The following is a 19,153-nucleotide window of genomic DNA, read 5'->3' on the forward strand; positions in this document are numbered from 1 at the left end:
CCGATCTATAAGCAACGCGACGTCCGTATTGTGAGCTTGTAGATCGGGTACTTTTGGTAAAGAATTACCAAAAGTAGCCGATCTACAAGCTCTGCTCACATTACAATACGGACGTTAACAGAAACAGCAGTCCAATAAATTACTGCCTACATAATGAAGTTGTAATGTATTTAGCGCAATTCAATGAAATAATGTTAGGTAACATATCTTTTTTAATGTCAGGAATTAATTAATATTAATAAAACATATGTTCGGAGACACAATTAATGTCTCACATGCATGTACAAAATATATATTGGACTTTAATAGCACATAGCTTTACAACCTCACCAACCTTAATCCAAAAACTATTCAAATATAAGGCCTTCTACACTACAGCAAGCAACTCATTCCTCTCCTAACGTCATGCGCTGGGCCTGGGTGATATGAATGAATCAGATTAGTAATGCAAATTAATTGTTTTATTATAAATAAATAAAACAAAACAATTGCAAATAAATGCACAGATCATTTGTCTCGAGATCTGTAGCTTCGAGATCCGCCAGGGAAGAAAAGAGAGGGGAAACGAAAGTTTAAAAAGTACATTTGTGTTGATTTCTTTCGCTGGTTCAACTTCTGCCTCTTCTGAGTTGGAGCGCAATAAGCGCATGCATGCAGAAGCAGCGCACGTGCGCGCAAACGCGTGCATGTGCGTTCAAGAGCGAGCTTGCGCAATGCATTATGGGGCAGATTTGCTTCGCTGTGTTTTTGTAGTGACCATCGGATGGTCCCTACAATTCCCGGTGCATTGTGGGATACTTCAGTCCACTACATTAGGGTGCAAAAATGCTCACTACATATTCGGACACTATAACAAAATGGCGGAACCCCAAAGTAGTGCACTATATGGGGCATAGGGAATGAATTCGAACGCAGCCATTGTGTGTTTTGGACAAACAGCGTGGTGTTGATTTTTGTGGTGTGACGCTTAATGTCAGAGTGGTTGTGTTGGAGCGCCTCAGCGCGGTGGGAGAGTTCATATGCAACCTTTTCCAGAGAGAGATGGAGACACAAGAAACTCTGCTGGAGAAACAGAACAAACTGCTGGACGTGATGCTGCAGCCACACATCAGACTACACAGAGCAGGTTGGTAAACACATGGGCTTTAACAAGTAGCTTCTAGCTGCCTTCTAGGAATGACTAGGAAACTTGTTTGCTGCAGATGAGCCAATTATAGTATACTCTTTATTGTTTATCTCTAGATCGAGACAGTCATATTAAAACACATCTATAGTGTCCCGATTGCGCTCTGTCTAGCTGCCACATTAAGGGCACTGTTTGTTTGGCAAATCTAAGCGAGCAAATATAAGACTTCCGGTGGACGATCTCTTCAAAATAAGAGTACCCTCTAGAGTATTGAAAAAAATATTAATTTGCACATTAAAACTATAAATTAAGCATTTAAACGACGCTATAGGACACACATGTAAAAATAAGTAATAAGTAATGTTTCTGTGTAAAGATAAGTAATTAAAAAGTTATCTAAATGGATAAATGCTATTCACTGGAGTGCATGGACTTTATAAAGTGGACGCTGGACACAAATCCCTGCTATGTATCGACTAGTGTGACATATGCACATGTCCGGGGAGACCTCCTCTACAACACCACACTGTCTGCTAAGCAGCAGAGGTGTAAAACAAAAATTGGCACACCATACAGCGAGGTGAAAGGTAAAAAAACATCCCATTTCCAGACTAAAGTGAACTAAAGTGGACACTGGACAAAGATCCCTGCTATGTATCGACTAGTGACATATGCACATGTCCGGGAAGACCTCCTCTACAACACCACACTGTCCGCTAAGCAGCAGAGATGTAAAACAGAGGTCTCTCTGAACACGTGCGTATGTCAGACCAGTTGAAACATAGAACCTATTTTTGTCCAGTGTCCACTTTATAAAGTCCATGCACTCCAGTGAATGGACTTGGGCACTCCAGTGCATAGACTTGGGCATTTATCCATTTAGATAACTTTTTTACGTTATTTCATTACTTATTTTTACACAGAAACATAATGTGTGTCTTCACAATAACTGTAATGTAATAATAATACTAATAATGTAATGTAATAATTATTTAATTAACTACGCTTAAGATAGCAAATATAAGATTTCCGGTTGACGATCTGTTCAAAATAAGAGTACCCTCTAGTAAACTGAATCCATTGAAAAACTATTAATTTACACAGTACAACTATAAATTAAGCATTTCAACGATTATCTAATTATTATTATTATTAGTTTTACAAAGAAACATAATGGTGTAGAGTCAACAACAATAATACATTAACAAATATAGCTAAATGGATACATTCTGAGTGCATGGCCTTTACAAATTATACGCTGGACAAAAATAGGTTCTATGTTTCAACTGGTCTGACATACGCACGTGTTCAGAGAGACCTCCTCTACAACACTGCACTGTCCGACAGGGAATCCAAGCTAATAGAAACTGCAGGGTTTCTATTCCTTAAAAGTTGCACCGCGATAATGGCCATCGTTCTCACGATAATAAAAACGCTGGACGTGTTTCTGAACTGCCCACAGCCCTCCTATGAGACACAGACATGAGTGGAAAACAATTGTGGTATTTTATCATGAACATTAGTGAGGACTAGGGATGCACAATAACATTGGTAGCATAATCGGATTGATGAAGTATTTATTTAACAGTTTGCAGAATTACAGTACATTTAAAATAAAACTCAATACAAAAACTGTCAACTGAGTGGACGACACCATAAAGTATTACACCATTTTCAATTCATCATAACATTTAGAGACGTAGGCTACAAATATACACATTCCAAAAATAGGAAGGGTACATGGGTATCTTGGTGGAGTAGCGAATCTTGTGGACCAGACCCATTGCAAGATGCTGTACTCTGTCGTCAACCCTAAGCCATTGCAGCCTGTCATAATGGGCAGGGGTGAGGTGCGTTCGGGGAGTGAGGCCAAGTAGTAACCTGACAAGTTTGTTTTGGGAAGTCTGGAGCCTTGTTTTAAGGGCCTTTGAGGTGCTGTGGTACCAGGAAGTGCAAGCATAGTCAAAGAAACCTTGTACTAGTGCTCCTGTTAGGGTCTTCAAGGTGTTTTTGTTGACCAGTGAGGAGAGCCTGTATAGGAATCTTGTTCTTTGGTTGACTTTTTTTGATTACGTTGGTGGCCATTTCATCACTGGAAAGATTTGCCTCCAGGATGGAACCTAGGTAGGTAATTTCATCTTTTCGTGTGATAATATTGTCACCCACTCTAACCAAGAAGCCATCAGCCTTGCTGAGATGACTATTTGATCCAAAGAGAATGGATTCAGTTTTTCCCAGGTGTAAAGATAGTTTGTCATCAGCGAGCCAGGTGCAGATTCTAAGCTCAGAGCTGAGGGCCTTTACTTTTCTTTTAATTTTTATCCCACGATTTTGCAACCCATTTTTTTCCACCCAGTGTCGATTATCTAATGTAATCCTGGGCGCTACACTGGGGGGGCAGCGGACTGACCTCATGCTTCCTTCTATGCATGAGGAGTCCAAGCTGCTTCTTTTCACCTAACGGGGGAGTTTCCCCGGGCCAGACATATCGTGTGGAAGGAACACGTTATTCCGACCAGTTCCTTTCCCCTCCATCAGGCGCCCTGGCTGGCCAGGGGGAGGTAGTTTAGAGACCAGGATTACTGCATGTTTTTGTGAGGGTACATACCCTAGGGGACACGGGGACAACATGCAAACTCCAGGACCTTCTAGCTGTGAGGCGACAGCACTACCGACTGTGCCACCGTGCCCCTCCTGAGTAGCCTGGCTAATAAGCCAGACTCAAATCAGTCGTGTGGTATTTGAGTCTGGAGATGCTGTGTATGGATCTTGTTTCCTGGGGGGCGGGTTCAAACATTTTCTCTTTGACGCAATTGGTCAGAGCTACTGTCAGTCAAAGGTCTCAAGCATTGAACGTCACTGTACCAAAGCCCGCCCATATTGCATACCGTGTCCCGATTGGCCACACCAGTTCTCTGGTGTAGGAAATGGACGTACAATTGAGCCTCTCCAAACCGTAATCCGCCGGCAGGCAATTTTCTTTTTGCCAACGGCTGATTCGGTCTGGCTTATTAGCCAGGCTACCTCCTGAGGGCCTTTTCAACGTGCAGTTTGTTCCTGTCCGAGACCAGCAGTGCTGAGTCATCTGCGAACAGGAACAAGTTGCAGTCACAAGCTGATGTCATGTCGTTTACATATATTAGGAACAGTAAAGCATTAATGCTTCCTTGTGGAAGGCCATAGCTCACTGGGAGGAGGGGGGGGGGGGGGGGGGGGGACAGTGTTCCGTTCACCTCCACCATCTGTTCTCTTCCCTCCAGGTAGGATTTCATCCATCTCACCGATGTGCTATCAGTCTTATCCCGATTATTTAATATATGAAAAATAAATGTAAAAATTCTTAAATTAGTTCAATATAAATCAAGTGTGTCTAGTACCTCTAGTCAAGAACAAAAGCCAAATCAAATATTGTGTAAAATCTTAAAGGACCACTTCACCACTTTTCAACTTCTCTTCCTATAATTGGTCCTAACTAATGTTCATGATAAAAGACCACCATGTTTTCCTACTCAGTCTGTGTCTCATAGGAAGGCTGTGGGCAGTTCAGAAACCCGTCCACCAGTGACATCATCAATGGTGAATCCAAGCTTATAGAAACGGCAGGCTTTCTTTTCCTGAAAAGTTGCAATGCAAAAGTTGAAGCCATCGTTCTCACGATAATAAAATCTAAATACATTTTAAAACAAATCTTGTAAAAAAAAAAATCTGCCTAATGATGATGTCACTGGTGGACGGGTGATCGGATATCGGTAATAATTTCATAATTTGACAAACCCAATGCGGACCAATTAAACTAGGATAGGCTGAAAAGTGGTGAAGTGGTCCTTTAAGTAATCATTATGTCCTTATTGTATTCCTTCATTCCAGACCAGTGTGTGGAGTCCAGTCTGCAGGTGAAGATCAGTCCTCCAGCCACCACTGTTTCTATTAAACAGGAACCTAAAGACCACCTTAAACAGGAACCTGAAGACCACCTGGATCTCAGTAAGTTTCAAGCACTCTGTCTTTATTTATTTTATTGGTGAAAGTGGGTCGGTACTGAGGGTGTAAGATGAACTGATATGAATCGTTTCTCGATTTAAGCATTAACAATGTGACTTCATTGATGCATTGATCTAAAGGTACCATGAATCGGACAATGGTTGGGTTGTAAAAATATTTACTGGAGCTTTTCAGTTAATTCTACTTCCGTGGTAATTACCAGCTTTAATGCCGTGATTAAACTTTTGTGAACCAGATCTCACTGCCGTGATTTAACTAACCCCTGAGCCACGATCGACGAGTTGCTTGTCATGAAAATCCTCTTTAAAACGGTGTAATCGCTTGTCGTAGTGTTGAAGAATATTCCAAAGTGCCGACCACAACAACAGAGCGGAGGAGGAAGCGCACCGCTCCGCTCCACCCCCACCATTGTAATGAATTGGGACTCAATTTCCCATAACCCTTTGCACACCGGAGCGACGGACCTTTTTGCGTTGACGTCATCAAAACGCATCTCCTATCCCCCTCTGTCCGGTCGAAAGTCCGTATGACTTTAATCCATAAAAACATAACTCGGGAAACTCGCGAACGGGAGGGAAAGTGTTCTACAGTCTATTCGCTCGTGTAACTCGTGTTCAGAAGTCAAAGTGTTAACTAGCCTGCTGTAGAGGACTCACTGAAATCATGTCAAGTACAAACCTTTTATAGAGTTTCACTGTATCTTTTTCCTAGACTTCCTGCACATCCCTGTTTTTTCCCTAGACATCCTGCACCTCCCTGTGTCTAAAGAGGAGGTTTCCTCTGAAGAGGAGAGGAGCTCCAGTCTGGTCCAGGAGGAACCACAACCTCCACAGATTAAAGACGAACAAGAGGAGCTACCCCAAAGACCAGAGGAGGCTGGTGGGTCAACGTTGACAATACTAGCAGTGAAAAGTGAAGATGATGATGAAAACAGAGAGACAGGGCCTGTAGCCGGCACCTCAACTGAACACATGAAAACACAAGCTGACTGTGGAACATCACAACCAGCTAGTGATGAGCAGCTCCAGCTCCTCTCTTCACACTGTTCTGAATCTGACATCACTGAAGACAGTGATGAGTGGGAGGAGACTAGGGGAGATCAGTCAGCTTTAAACGCACTGAAATCACAAAACACACAACTTGTGGGAGGACAGCGCAAGCTGTCCCAGGACCTGAAATCATCTAAACAAACTCACTCCATGAGGAGTCACACGGGGAAGAAACCTTTTAGTTGTACAGAGTGTGGAAAAATATTTAGATTAAAGCATCATCTGAAGCGTCACGCAATGATTCACACAGGGAATAAACCTTTTAGTTGTACAGAGTGTGGAAAAATATTTAGAATAAAGCATGATCTGAAGCGTCACACAATGATTCACACAGGGAAGAAACCGTTTAGTTGTACAGAGTGTGGCAAAATGTTTAGATCAAAGCACAGGCTGGAGAGTCACACAATGATTCACACAGGGGAAAAGCCCTTTTCTTGTAGTGTTTGTTGTAAAGGCTTTACTCAGAAAGGTAGTCTTGTAAAACACATGCGGACTCATACAGTTGAAATACCCGTTTCTTGTACAGTTTGTGGTAAAGGCTGTGTTAGCACACATGATCTAAAACTACACATGAGGATTCATACAGGTGAAAAGCCCTTTTCTTGTACAGTTTGTGGTAAAGGCTTTACTCGGAAGTATCATCTAAAAATACACATGAGGACTCATACAGGGGGTTAGTATAAGTTAGTCACACACAGACAATGATCATTCAGTCTAATCCAGGATGACAATGACAAGGATACTAAAGCAGAGGAATCACATAATCTGACAATATCAACATGATATCAACATTAAAATAAAGATGAATAGTTTGTTGGATGGATTTTTGTTTCATCTTGTGTATGAATCTTATTTTATATTCAACATGATTTTTTTATTTTTTAAATCTTGTATTATACCCTCCAGCTCAAAGGTTACTGGTACAGCATTATATCAGTGTGTGTCCACATTTGTCAGGATTTAACGAGTCATATTCATTATGATATTCATGCAATCATTATTATGTTCATTGATATGCAGTAAAGGCTGTAAATAAAGGTTCCATAAAGTGCTGACATGCTGCTATTCACTGTGTTGACGTTGTGTGTTGTTTGGATTGTTAAATGATCATAGTACATCATATGCTAGATACCAGAGACACGGTGTACATCAATGGTTCATAAACCTTTTCATGTCAAGGACCCCCAAATTGACGCTCATTATCCCTGCGGTGCGGACCCCCCATTTGAAAATATATGCCAAGGAGACGATTTTTACGACTCTAGCAGTGATTTTCAACCATTTTTATTTCAAGGGCCCCCTATTTAATGGCATTTCTATCTCTGGCCCCGATGTATATTGTAAAATCAAAGTTAATTTAACTCCATTTGGTTCCATTTGTACAATCTCTGATTTACAGATGCATAAGGGTCCATTTTATTTCCTAACTGTCTTCATAGAGGTGTTTTATAACCTCATTATACTGTTGTGTCTTCATAGAGGTGCTGTTATAACCTAAAAAATCTCCTTTTATGCCTTTGGGGGAAATTATATATGTTTTGTCAGTTTATCTAATAAAGGTTTCACCACTACAGCTCCTCTGTGTTGTGCTATATCACTGAAATGTTCAACTTCTTGTTTATGCCCAGAAGGATATCCACGGCTTCTGTAGAAATGTGTTATATCAAGTACGAAACAATACTCTGACATTAAATAAATCCTAAAAACTAGAGGAAAGCATGTAAAAAAGCATAGCCAGATAAAGAGATAGATATAGATTTCATGTCAATTATTTTGTATTGTGGGGTCTCGCTAGGAAACCCCCGACCAGGTGAGTGCGTTGCCATGGTAACCAGACGCGCTGTCAGACACATAGCGCCCTCGGACAAAAGACCCGCCCTCGGCGCGCTGATAGATCACGGATACATACCGAACCTCCTCCAGCAGTGTGAAATGATGCCGGGGCCGCACCCTAATCAGCGGCAGCCGGATCCCCCAGGAGGGTCGATATAAAAGACGACGTCATTCCGCGTCTGACAGCGGCTGGTTCACCACGGGCACAACGGAGGCACGCCTCACTAACGACTTTGGGTGGTAAGTCAGATCCACACTGCCTCGCACCCCCCACATATAGTTGTTTGATTACTTTGTCTATTTACTATTTGTAAAATTATCTTTGGTGAGAACCACATATAAGCCCTCCATGGGTTTCTTTTCTCACCTGCACATATTTCTCTTTTATTGATGTTACCCTTTTTTTTGTACTGTTTTTATCGTGCGAATAAACTAAACTAAACTAAACTATAAGCCCTGGGCTAACAGGCCTGTGCTAACTGCTAATAAGGCTATACAAAATGTGAAATGGCTTGCCTTTTGCAGTCAAGGAACAGGGGCGCTTGTTATAAAGCTTCTTGTAAAGCAATTTCTCGTTCTTGATCAGATAAACAACTGTAAATGCTAGCAGTCATTTTAATTGCATGCTGCATTAATTTGATAGCACATAGTATAAATAAATAATAAGGATTAGATGTATTTTATTCCGGTTTCTCTAATTCGTTCATTCATTCGTTAATTGAGCAGTTGAGACGAATAACAGTCTAAGTCCACACTAATTATCCATAATGTATAAATGATGGATATGGGGTCAGGACAGCTAGGCCTTTTCGGGGAGGGGTCAGAATAAATTAGGGACTTAGACTGCTTATTAGTCTCAACTGCTTAATTCATTCATTCATTCATTCATTTATTCGTTAATTCATTCATTCAAAACCTTAAACCATAATTTGCTAATTCATTTATTCATACTTTCATTTGAATGAAGGATAAATTCATCACAACATGGAGATTTCAGTAAACACTGTTTTATTTGGTTTGGTAGCAAAAACAGCACCTCAGGACAACAGTATTGTGTGGGCAGTCTCCTAAGGACACCTCAGGACAACAGTATTGTGTGGGCAGTCTCCTAAGGACACCTCAGGACACCTCAGGACAACAGTATTGTGTGGGCAGTCTCCTAAGGACACCTCAGGACAACAGTATTGTGTGGGCAGTCTCCTAAGGACACCTCAGGACACCTCAGGACAACAGTATTGTGTGGGCAGTCTCCTAAGGACACCTCAGGACAACAGTATTGTGTGGGCAGTCTCCTAAGGACACCTCAGGACACCTCAGGACACCTCAGGACAACAGTATTGTGTGGGCAGTCTCCTAAGGACACCTCAGGACAACAGTATTGTGTGGACAGTCTCCTAAGGACACCTCAGGACAACAGTATTGTGTGGGCAGTCTCCTAAGGACACCTCAGGACAACAGTATTGTGTGGGCAGTCTCCTAAGGACACCTCAGGACAACAGTATTGTGTGGGCAGTCTCCTAAGGACACCTCAGGACACCTCAGGACAACAGTATTGTGTGGGCAGTCTCCTAAGGACACCTCAGGACAACAGTATTGTGTGGGCAGTCTCCTAAGGGGTCGCCCGTTGACAGTTACAGGACACACACATAGGGGTGACATGCACTACCTACAGACATTTTTAAGACATTAGTTGACCAAAAACACCTCTGCACTGTTTAAGTACATTCACAATACTACTTTACCCATTTCATGCAACCTGTATTTATGTATTCTTTAAGGGAATAGCCCTTGTAGTGTGGAATAGTAAAGTTGCATAGATTGGAGGGAATGTGTTGTATGTTGCTTTTTGTTTTTCAACTATTACATAGTTGCAATTTGCCCATCGATCCTTTTTCTCTTTTTTTGTTGCTTGTGAGACAAAAACTTCAAAAAACTGTTTTAGTAAAAACAAACATTCATCTCAAGACATACAAAATGTGACTGACAAAAATAGATTATTTGGTCCCTTTCAGATCTTTTTTTCTTTTCGGGTCAGGACTATTGCTTCTTTTAGCGGACACATGGAAGGCCTATGCATGGTACTGTAGAAGGAATGGCGAGGAATTGCTTCAGACTGGGTTATTAGACAGTGACGTGTTAGGCTCCCACAATTCTCAAATGCTTCCGCCTGAAAGTCTGTACTTCATTTTCGTGAACACCGCATTGTGATAGGTCGAATAATACCCTTCCAGCCTGAAGAGCAGATGACGGCTTCCTGTTCTCAACTTTTACCGGGCGGAATTGCACCCTCTGTAGCATTCAAAGATTGTGGAAGAGATAGTCATGGCTTGAGAGACTAACGGTTTGGGGGAAGTGAGCTGTGAGTATAAAACTACTAAGACAAACAGGAGAAGATCCTAGCAGGCCGCGGCGGACGCTCTCATCTGAACGGCTCAATCCTCCACCACCTCGGAGGACTCCGACACCACCTTGCCGTCCTTGGTCTCGATCATCTTGATGATGACACTCTTCTTGTTCTGGACAACGCTGCTCCCGCTGACGCCGCCGTAGCCGCCGCTGCTGCTGCCGGAGCTGAAGCCGCCACTGTTGCTTCCGTAGCCGCCGCCGCTGCTGCTGCCGTAGCCGCCACTGCTGTAACCACCGCCGTAGCTGCTGTAGTTGCCGCTAGAGTAGCTGCTCTTCAGCTGCTCTCCACCGCCGTAACCGCCGCCGTAGCTCGCTGGTGAGAGGGGACGAGGACAAGAATGAAAATGGGCAATTGAAGAAATCTATCAAATCATTGACCATCTAGAGATGTTTTACACTTTGTTCAGTTTTCATTTGTATATACTTTTTTTTTAATGTGTAGCCTTATGTTTTTATCTTCATATTGTAGGCTACATCCTTTAATATTGTATGAGGAGAGTCATGTAATTGTTTGCCAGAGATGGCATTTCTATGTTTGATTGCAAATAAAGGGATTGCTTTTAAAGCCTATAGGAAAACGAATACAACACCAGGGTATAATCATGGCAAACAATAATAACCTATAGCTGCAGTTATTACAAGGAAATAACGGCAAACTGTAAACTCACAGCTCTGACCATCTAGAGATGTTTTAAACTCACAGCTCTGACCATCTAGAGATGTTTTAAACTCACAGCTCTGACCATCTAGAGATGTTTTAAACTCACAGCTCTGTTGGGAAATGTTGATGGCCTGGATGCCAGTGGACAACCTGTCCTCCTCTCCCTCCAGCAGCTTCCTGTAGGTGGCGATCTCGATGTCCAGCGCCAGCTTGACGTTCATCAGGTCCTGGTACTCTCTGATCTGGCGGGCCATGTCCTGCTTGGCTCTCTGCAGAGCGTCCTCCAGGTCCTTGATGCGTTCCCTAGCGTCCCTCACGGCCATCTCTCCCCGCTCCTCAGCCTCAGCAATCTGGGCCTCCAGGTTGGCCCGCTGATCGAAGACAGAGAACAGAAGACATTAACCACTGAACCCTTGTATGGTTGAGTGAAGTCCCTCAGGGATCTGTGCTGGTGTGTTGGTTTTTTTTTTACAACGCGTCACGTTGTCAGCTTGCCGATCTGTTTTTTTCTGCGGAAGCTTTCCCCACAATACTACAAATGTGTCAATGGTGAGAATTAAAAAAGTTCAGAAAATAAAATTGTGTTATTCTCAGTTAAAACTGGCAAAGCTAAAATGTTAAAAACAAATGGTTCAGTGTTTTTCAAGTGTTTTTGCACATCTACTGCGCCATTCCTGGTCACATGACAGTAAGAACAAAAATGCTGGAACAATATCTTTATGATTGGCAATTAAAATGACTAAATTACTCTGGGATAAGTTGCAATGGTCCAAAATAAGAAAACAATGATGGCAACTACAGAAGTCTATTCTGAGCTACATAATGTTTTACCTGTCCCTTGACGCCATCGATCTCTGCTGTCAGTCTCTGGATCATGCGGTTCAGGTCTGAGATCTCTGTCTTAGTGTTCCTCAGGTCATCTCCGTATCTGCCGGCAGACGTCTGCATCTCCTCGTACTAAACAGACATCAGGAAAACAACCAATCAGTATTTTGAAAGCCTCTTGATAATGCGCAGAGAAATGTTAACTTTGTGATTTCAAATGTCATCGTTAGGTGCCAATTCAATTTGCCTTATAGCGCTGTCGTACTTTTTTGGCGGATCTACAAGCTCACGGCGGGCCGCACTGTGACACGTTGTGAACTTGCAGATCAGCTATTTTCAAGCGTATGCACACAGGCACACAACTAGGTTTTGCCTTTGGCTTTATTCCACATGATGAGAGCTACACGTGTCAGTGTGTGAGTGACCTCACCTTGGACTTATACCACGTCTCGGCCTCTTGGCGACTGCGGTTGGCTACGGCCTCGTACTGAGCGCGCACTTCGGCCACAATGGCGTCCATGTCCAGGGAGCGGCTGTTGTCCATCTCCACGACCACTGAGGTGTCCTTGATCTGTGACTGTAGTTCACGCAGTTCCTGGAGGAAGAACCATGACAGACATGGGATTAAAACACCAGGCAGAAATTAATTCTGAGGCTGTTTAAAGCTGCAGTCCACAACTTCCGTGTCCTACCCGCGATATGAACCCAGGTCGCTCGTGCAAGACGAGTGCAGAACGTTTTACTGTAATGCAATACCTCTGGTCAACCACTAGTGGTCCTACCTGTACACAGCATCTACATGTCTCAATAGAAGGGCAGGGAGACCAGACCACACCTCTAACCACTGCAGTTATGTTGTTCTTATTTATAGTGTATTAACAACATACTCTACCATACATGATACAGATTTAAAACTATTTGATATATTTAAAAAAAAGATCATTTCCAAGGATCAACACGGTCCTTCAACATTGTATAAATTAAAATCCTCAATCCTGTCAATTCAACCCAAGTTAATTCAACCATCTCCTTCAGTTCCAGAGGTAGGGCAAACATCTCGTCAAGATGCTAAACAGATGTGGAAAAACCCATGAATGCAGTAAAGTAACAACCCACACCAACATGGCATCATAGGGACCATACTGTACCATAACTCAACAAAGACAGCTCGCTAATTAAACCCGGAATAATGTTGATGAAAGCAACCCAGAATTCATCTGTTTGCAATCAAAATAAGCCATGCTTGCTACACGGAATTGCTACCATTTCTACTCTGTAACCTTTATGATTCATCAAGGATGGTTTTATAATTTCTTCTCTTTGCTTCTTTTATTTTATTCTAGTGAGTCTGTGAGTAGTGAGTGCAACCAAGGCCCAAAACAGCTGGTGCTTGTGAGGCCCTAGGGTTTGTCTGATTCAATCAGGATGCAGTGGGTGAGTGACATCAGGCAGTGGATCATTGCTTACCTCCTCATAGATCTGTCTGAGGAAGTTGATCTCATCTGTCAGGCTCTCCAGTTTGGCCTCCAGCTCGACCTTATTCATGTAGGCTTCATCGACGTCCTGAAACATACGGAATCGTCAAACCGTCAGGGACAACAGAGCACAGAGAACAAATATGTTCAGTTTCAAATATTGAATCTGGATACTGACCTTCTTGATGAGCACAAAGTCGTTCTCGCACTCTGTACGCCTGTTGATTTCATCCTCGTACCTGAGTGCAAACATTATTGAGACTGTCATTAGTATAAAATTAAAAACAAAATCACACAGACAGAGCTTTGACAGGATTCTATCAAGTCATGTTCATAATCGTCGCTGTTGGGCAGAAACATTGTCTCCATACTTCAACAAGTTGCATAAATCATCACAATGGGATGCGTTGTGGGATTGTGCTTTATCTTTACTACTTTTCAATTTGTTTGAAAAAAGATTGTTGAACATTCTGAAAACCTGCATGCCCAAAATGAGAATGCCAGTTTAAAGGTGATTAAGACTGTCTGTACGTTCTATGAATAAAATATTTAACATTGGAATGGAAACACATGTTCCATTTTCATGGACATACAAGATAATATGCTACTTCAACACTAGGAGGCGTGAGTACTCTGTCCCTGGTGCTGCACCGGTGCAAAATGTTGATTTAGAGCAACTTGTGAGTAGTTTCAGGTGTTCATATTTCTCCCTTTCAGGCCCCCTCTGACTTCAGTTAACATGCTCCAGGTGTCTATAAGAAGCCAATAGATTTATGCAGCACTGCATCGTCTATGCACTGCTGTGCATGGGTGTGTTTGTGTATCTCGTGCATGTGAAAGGTTCATGTCTCTAGTCATTCTGTCTCTAGTTATTTTGTATTGTGTTGGTTTTATAAATCAGGACATGCCTATTGTGTGCTGTCATTCCCTGCAGATCTGCGGTCAGACAGATGTGGGGAGTAGGTCACATAGCGATCAACTCCAGCGTACGGCTCGTTCCGTGTAGTGTCAAGTTACTTGAAACTTAATAATTTCAGAACTTGTTTGAACCCTGAGCCTTGACTGTTCCGAGTCAGTGTATTTTTTAATTTAGAACAGATGAGACATGCATGTCCATAAAGAATATGAGTCCACAGAAAGACCAAAAAGAATCCTTTCACCTACATGTTCCCTTCAACTTCATTGGAATAATGCATCCTTCTGTGGTTTAGGGTTAAGCTTATTTTCACACCCTTGCTCCTGATCTTCTAGTCATGTGTATGTCTGGTGACATCTAAACTCAATGTTATTTCTAAAACTGAGTTTTAGGGGAAAGGAACTGCATTGTGGAACCAATGCAAATACTTTAAAGGTGGTCCTTCATATTAGATCGGTGATGTGATTGGTTTTCAACGCAGTGCATGGTCATTGTCTCCACTGTTCTAGCCCCTACATTGACGTTAGAATTCCACCGACATATCAGTAGGCGGAAATCTCTCATCGTCTGGCTAGGCAAGACTACTGACGGTAGAGTCCGTGAATCACAAGTTCCAGATCTATCCCTCCCACCCTTTCCTCCTGTGTTCTTCCTCCCTTCCCTTCCCACCACCTACGGGTTGGCTATCACGTCCTCGCATAGAGTATATAAAGGATAGAGACCGAACTGGAGCGTTAGCCCCCCACCCCCCCCCCCCCCCCACCCCCACCCCCCCGCTATTAATTTCAGTGGAAGTTGCTCAGTGGCGTTTTGAACGAGCGGAAGTGAGTGAGCGGAAGTTTAGCCTAGAGTGAGCGGAAGTTTATCCTAGCCTAGCCCCGGACCTCAACTTTGAGGTCCGGGCTTTTCACGTGACGTCATGAACGTCCGTCCACTTCCATTAAGTGCTGCAATTCCACATTTCGCCAGTAGGTAGTGGCAACTTCAACGTTGGATAGCCTTACTGGGGGCTTGGGTCCTCGTGCCTCACAGACACTCACTTGTTCTTGAAGTCCTCTACCAGGCCCTGCATGTTGTGCAGGTCCTCTACCAGGTCCTCTACCAGGTCACTCACTTGTTCTTGAAGTCCTCTACCAGGCCCTGCATGTTGTGCAGGTCGGCCTCCAGCCTCATCTTGTCGTTTCCCAGGCCGTCGAGCTGCCGGCGCAGGTTGGTGATGTAGGCCTCGAACATGCTGTCGATGTTGGAGCGCGTGCAGGTCTGCCCCTGCAACAGGTTCCACTTGGTCTCCAGCATCTTGTTCTGCTGCTCCAGGAAGCGCACCTGGTATGGAGAAAGATGAAGGCATGTCATTATAGGCAAACATTTCCCGCGAATTTCCGAAATTAGAACGAATAAATAGCCTTATCATAATGTAATAATGGAAATGTAACTATTCTTCTTGGACAATATAATAGGGGCGCCAGGTTGTAATTGCCTGTAATGGTGATGTAAACGCTGCTCGCTGACATGAGAATCACATACAAGGTTGGATATCATCCTGGACATCAACCAAAACGGCAGGATTCAGCCGCTATTCACAATCAACTGTGTTTATTGTTCTAATCTGCGTGGGCCAGCTGCTCATTGGTCATTCCAGCGTGTGTCTCTCTTTCCATAGGAAGGCCACGCTGTACTAGCATCCTGACAGGAGGTCGTGTACTGTGGAGGGAGGTGTGCATTTCGGGTTTGGAAAAATGGATGACGAGGAAAGAGGTATTTAACCCCATCCCTCCCTTTGTGTCTTCCTGTTTTCACAGAGCAAGGGAGACTGATATCCGTTGTCACGGGTGCCAGACCAGATGAGAGGAGGAGGGAGGGGGGAGGGCATGGTTATGAAGCTAGGCAACCTTTTTCGTTTCCATACACACACAAGCAAGGTAAATATTTAACTGTGAGCTAGGTGCGATGAGGGGAAAGAGAGATTGAGAGATGGGGGGGGGGGGGGGGGGGGGGAGAGTCACTCCATTGGGGGTGGGAGGGGCTGGAGAACACCGTGGGGGTGGGGAGGCGAGAGAGACATTTGTGGACATTAATAACAGGGTGTGACAACAGGTATGTGATGGCCAGCGACTGAACCTTGCCCCTCCCCACCTCGCTGCTGCATTCTATTCACAGAGCAGCTCTGAAGTCTGGAGGACAAAGCCTTTTGACAGGCAGCTCCTTTGAGCTGCAACAGACAATGAGGAGGCACGTATAGGAACAGACCGTTGTCACCAATTATCAAGCGATAAGCCAGTTTCCCTATAATCTCTCTGTTTGACGGTCCGCAGGCCTCAGAGAGAAGAAGAGTGGTTATGTAACCAATCTACCAGTGTTGACCAGAACATGAAACCAACTGGCCTTCTAAAATATGAACCTGCTGTGGCCTGGGGAGACGTTGCACCTAACTATACGCCTAGCAGCAGCAGAATGGGCTCAATGTCAGGAAATACCATATGAAAAGCTATAACATTGGACACTACTTTGTCATTGGCATGTCACTGTAGTGAACATTTCCGTTATTGTCAATTAGGTAGATATGCTTGGTTTCTGTGTCACTGGTGTATGTGTGTGTGTGTTTGTGTGTGTGTCCGTAAGGGCCACATATTAAGAGCCACACCCCAGCAAAGGGCAGGCCCGTTCCCAAGGTAACTCGTATCACTAGCTATGGGCTTCATATGGACACACCCTTCGCTCCCTTTCCTCGCCCCTTGCTCTCCAATCCTCGCTCCTCCGCGTGTCTGTTTTCCATCACTATAAAAGGACTGCCAAAAAAGCATTAGATATGAGCCCTGAAGCCAAACCCCTAGAGACAAACATTCTTATCTCCTGTCTTGACTGCGTTCCGTGGGAGGTGATGAAACCATAAGGGAGAGTAAATCTACTTTTTCTCCACGCCGTCGAACCCAAGGTATTAGCATAGTATTGCAGACACATGGATCAAACCTTTGATCAAACACAGCTTGCATAACCATTATGGCTGAGAGAAGGAGGAGAAATGGGCTCCCCGTGTATAATTAAGTTGTACAAGCACAAGGCAACCTCGACACAGAGAAGGTTCACACACATACACCTACAAAGTGAAATCATCAGTATCCAGAGGGTCAGTGTAACTCAGAGAGGTCAACGCGGACCTGTAAGGGTCAGTTTTGACCTCTCGGAGTTACATTGACACTCAGGGTTTCACTGCATGCTCTTATTGTACAGCACAAGCACTGACCTTGTCGATGAACGAGGCAAAGCGGTTGTTGAGGCTCTTGATCTGTTCCTTTTCCTGGGTGCGGACGGACTGAATCTTGGGGTCGATCTCCAGGTTGAGTGGGGCCAGCAGGCTCTTGTTCACCGTGACGGCCTGGATAGGGACATGGCCGCCCATACCCATACCTCCACCCATACCCATACCTCCACCCATACCCATACCGCCACCCATGCCCAGGCCCATGCCACCTCCGTAGGCACTGGAGCTGGATATGTAGCCGCCACCGGAACCTCCTCCAAAGCCCCTGCTGGGTCCTGAGCTGCGGACGCTGTAGCTCTGACGGGAGGCCACACTGGGTCCGCTGTAAGACATGCTGCTGAAGCTCCTGGGGGCCGTCCCCGAGGAGGACGACTTGACACTGTAGGTGACGTTCCTCTTCACTGACATGGTGAGTTCTGGAGTGGCTTCAGACTGTACTGAGGAAGGATTAGGCTGGCGGGCAGGCTAGATGGCTGGATGGCTGGGGAGAGACCAGAGTGGATAGGCAGAGCACAAGTTAGTGAAGTGTTTTTAACTGCCTGCCGTCATGGGAGGGGATTGTGGTCAGCTGCGATTGGCCAGCAGCTACGGCTGGGAGGGGGGAGAGAGAGGCGGTGCTGTAACTAAACACTTCTGGGTTTCTATGACGCATCGTCCAGTCATTCCAAACCATTACCTGGCCTTTCTAGAGGACTTTCTGTCAGGGAAAACTTGTTCTTTTTCTGGATTGTCAGGGAGGGCGTGTATCATTCCCATTGTTTGTTAGATTCTTAGATAATTAGGTTTGTAGAAAGTTAGTGAGTGTGTGAGTGTGTTAATGAGATAATAGTTAGTTAGTTAGTTAGTTGGTTAGTTGGTTAGTTAGTTACGTAGTTATAGTGTCTTTCTATTTTTCTATCTTTCTTTCATTCTTTCTTTCTGCCTAAATTCCTCTTTCTTTAGGGATTACTCTTCTAAATGGTATGCAGCTACTCTTACACAGCGAGTGTGTGCGTGCCTGCGTGTGTGTGTGTGTGTGTGTGTGTGTGTGTGTGTGTGTGTGTGTGTGTGTGTGTGTGTGTGTGTGTGTGTGTGCGTGCGTGCGTGCGTGCGTGCCATCATGGCTGTCAATTAGACAAGTGGCTTGTTGTCACAGCTAGTTGTGTGTCAGAGAGTAGTGACCTGTTGTTACAGTATGCATTTCTCCAAGGCCTTTTTCATAATGTGAGGTTGACATCTTTTTTACCTTAATGCTAACATTAGCTGACAGTTCAGTTATTTAAGGTTGTCTTTGAATATGTGGAGTTAAAGCAGAGCTTTCAAGTAGCTTCATTCCCCTTCTAATTAATACATCTTCCTAAGCAGCATTGGCTTGCTGCACAAGCTGACCCACCCCACCCCTAATGCAATTTACATTATTCAAATGCACTCCAGAGTGAGTTTCACTCATTTCACTCATTACACACATTGCATCTTCAGGCAACACATTGTGTGGTCTTCTTGTCAGAGACAAGAGATAAGCATCATGCCAGTGGTGGAAAGTACCGATAAGTACTTGTACTCAAGTACTGTACTCAAGTACAATTTGGAGTTACTTACTTTACTGGAGTATTTCCAATTTG

General features: G+C 43.9%; 1 protein-coding gene and 1 long non-coding RNA gene across 2 annotated transcripts; both read right to left on the reverse strand.

Moving 5' to 3' along the window:
• Window positions 1-8,997: 8,997 nt before the first annotated feature.
• LOC306917047 lies at window positions 8,998-10,133 on the reverse strand. Its single transcript, XR_013789099.1, has 2 exons — window positions 9,589-10,133; window positions 8,998-9,046 (listed from the first exon to the last, which is right to left on the reverse strand). It is a non-coding gene; the product is annotated as an uncharacterized lncRNA (long non-coding RNA).
• Window positions 10,134-10,226: 93 nt separating this feature from the next.
• On the reverse strand, window positions 10,227-18,044 carry LOC306916983 (intermediate filament protein ON3-like). Its single transcript, XM_079495093.1, has 8 exons — window positions 17,535-18,044; window positions 15,408-15,616; window positions 13,556-13,616; window positions 13,370-13,465; window positions 12,333-12,497; window positions 11,909-12,034; window positions 11,184-11,448; window positions 10,227-10,729 (listed from the first exon to the last, which is right to left on the reverse strand). The coding sequence occupies exons 1-8, from the start codon at window positions 17,958-17,960 to the stop codon at window positions 10,443-10,445; spliced, it is 1,635 nt and encodes a 544-aa protein (XP_079351219.1). The 5' UTR covers window positions 17,961-18,044; the 3' UTR covers window positions 10,227-10,442.
• Between the last annotated feature and the right edge of the window lie 1,109 nt (window positions 18,045-19,153).

The sequence above is a fragment of the Electrona antarctica genome, assembly GCF_951216825.1.
Source record: "Electrona antarctica genome assembly, chromosome: 2".
Classification (NCBI taxonomy): domain Eukaryota; kingdom Metazoa; phylum Chordata; class Actinopteri; order Myctophiformes; family Myctophidae; genus Electrona; species Electrona antarctica.

What these genes read in the sequence shown, in the direction of transcription:
- LOC306916983 (XM_079495093.1), bottom strand. Translation starts at nt 17,960, where the DNA reads ATGTCAGTGAAGAGGAACGTCACCTACAGTGTCAAGTCGTCCTCCTCG. An exon ending in TCAGACAGATCTATGAGGAG is followed by an intron (nt 12,498 to 13,369) that starts GTAAGCAATGAT and finishes TTCTTCCTCCAG; the next exon opens with GAACTGCGTGAACTACAGTC. An exon ending in CAACATTTCCCAACAGAGCT is followed by an intron (nt 10,730 to 11,183) that starts GTGAGTTTAAAA and finishes CCCTCTCACCAG; the next exon opens with CGAGCTACGGCGGCGGTTAC.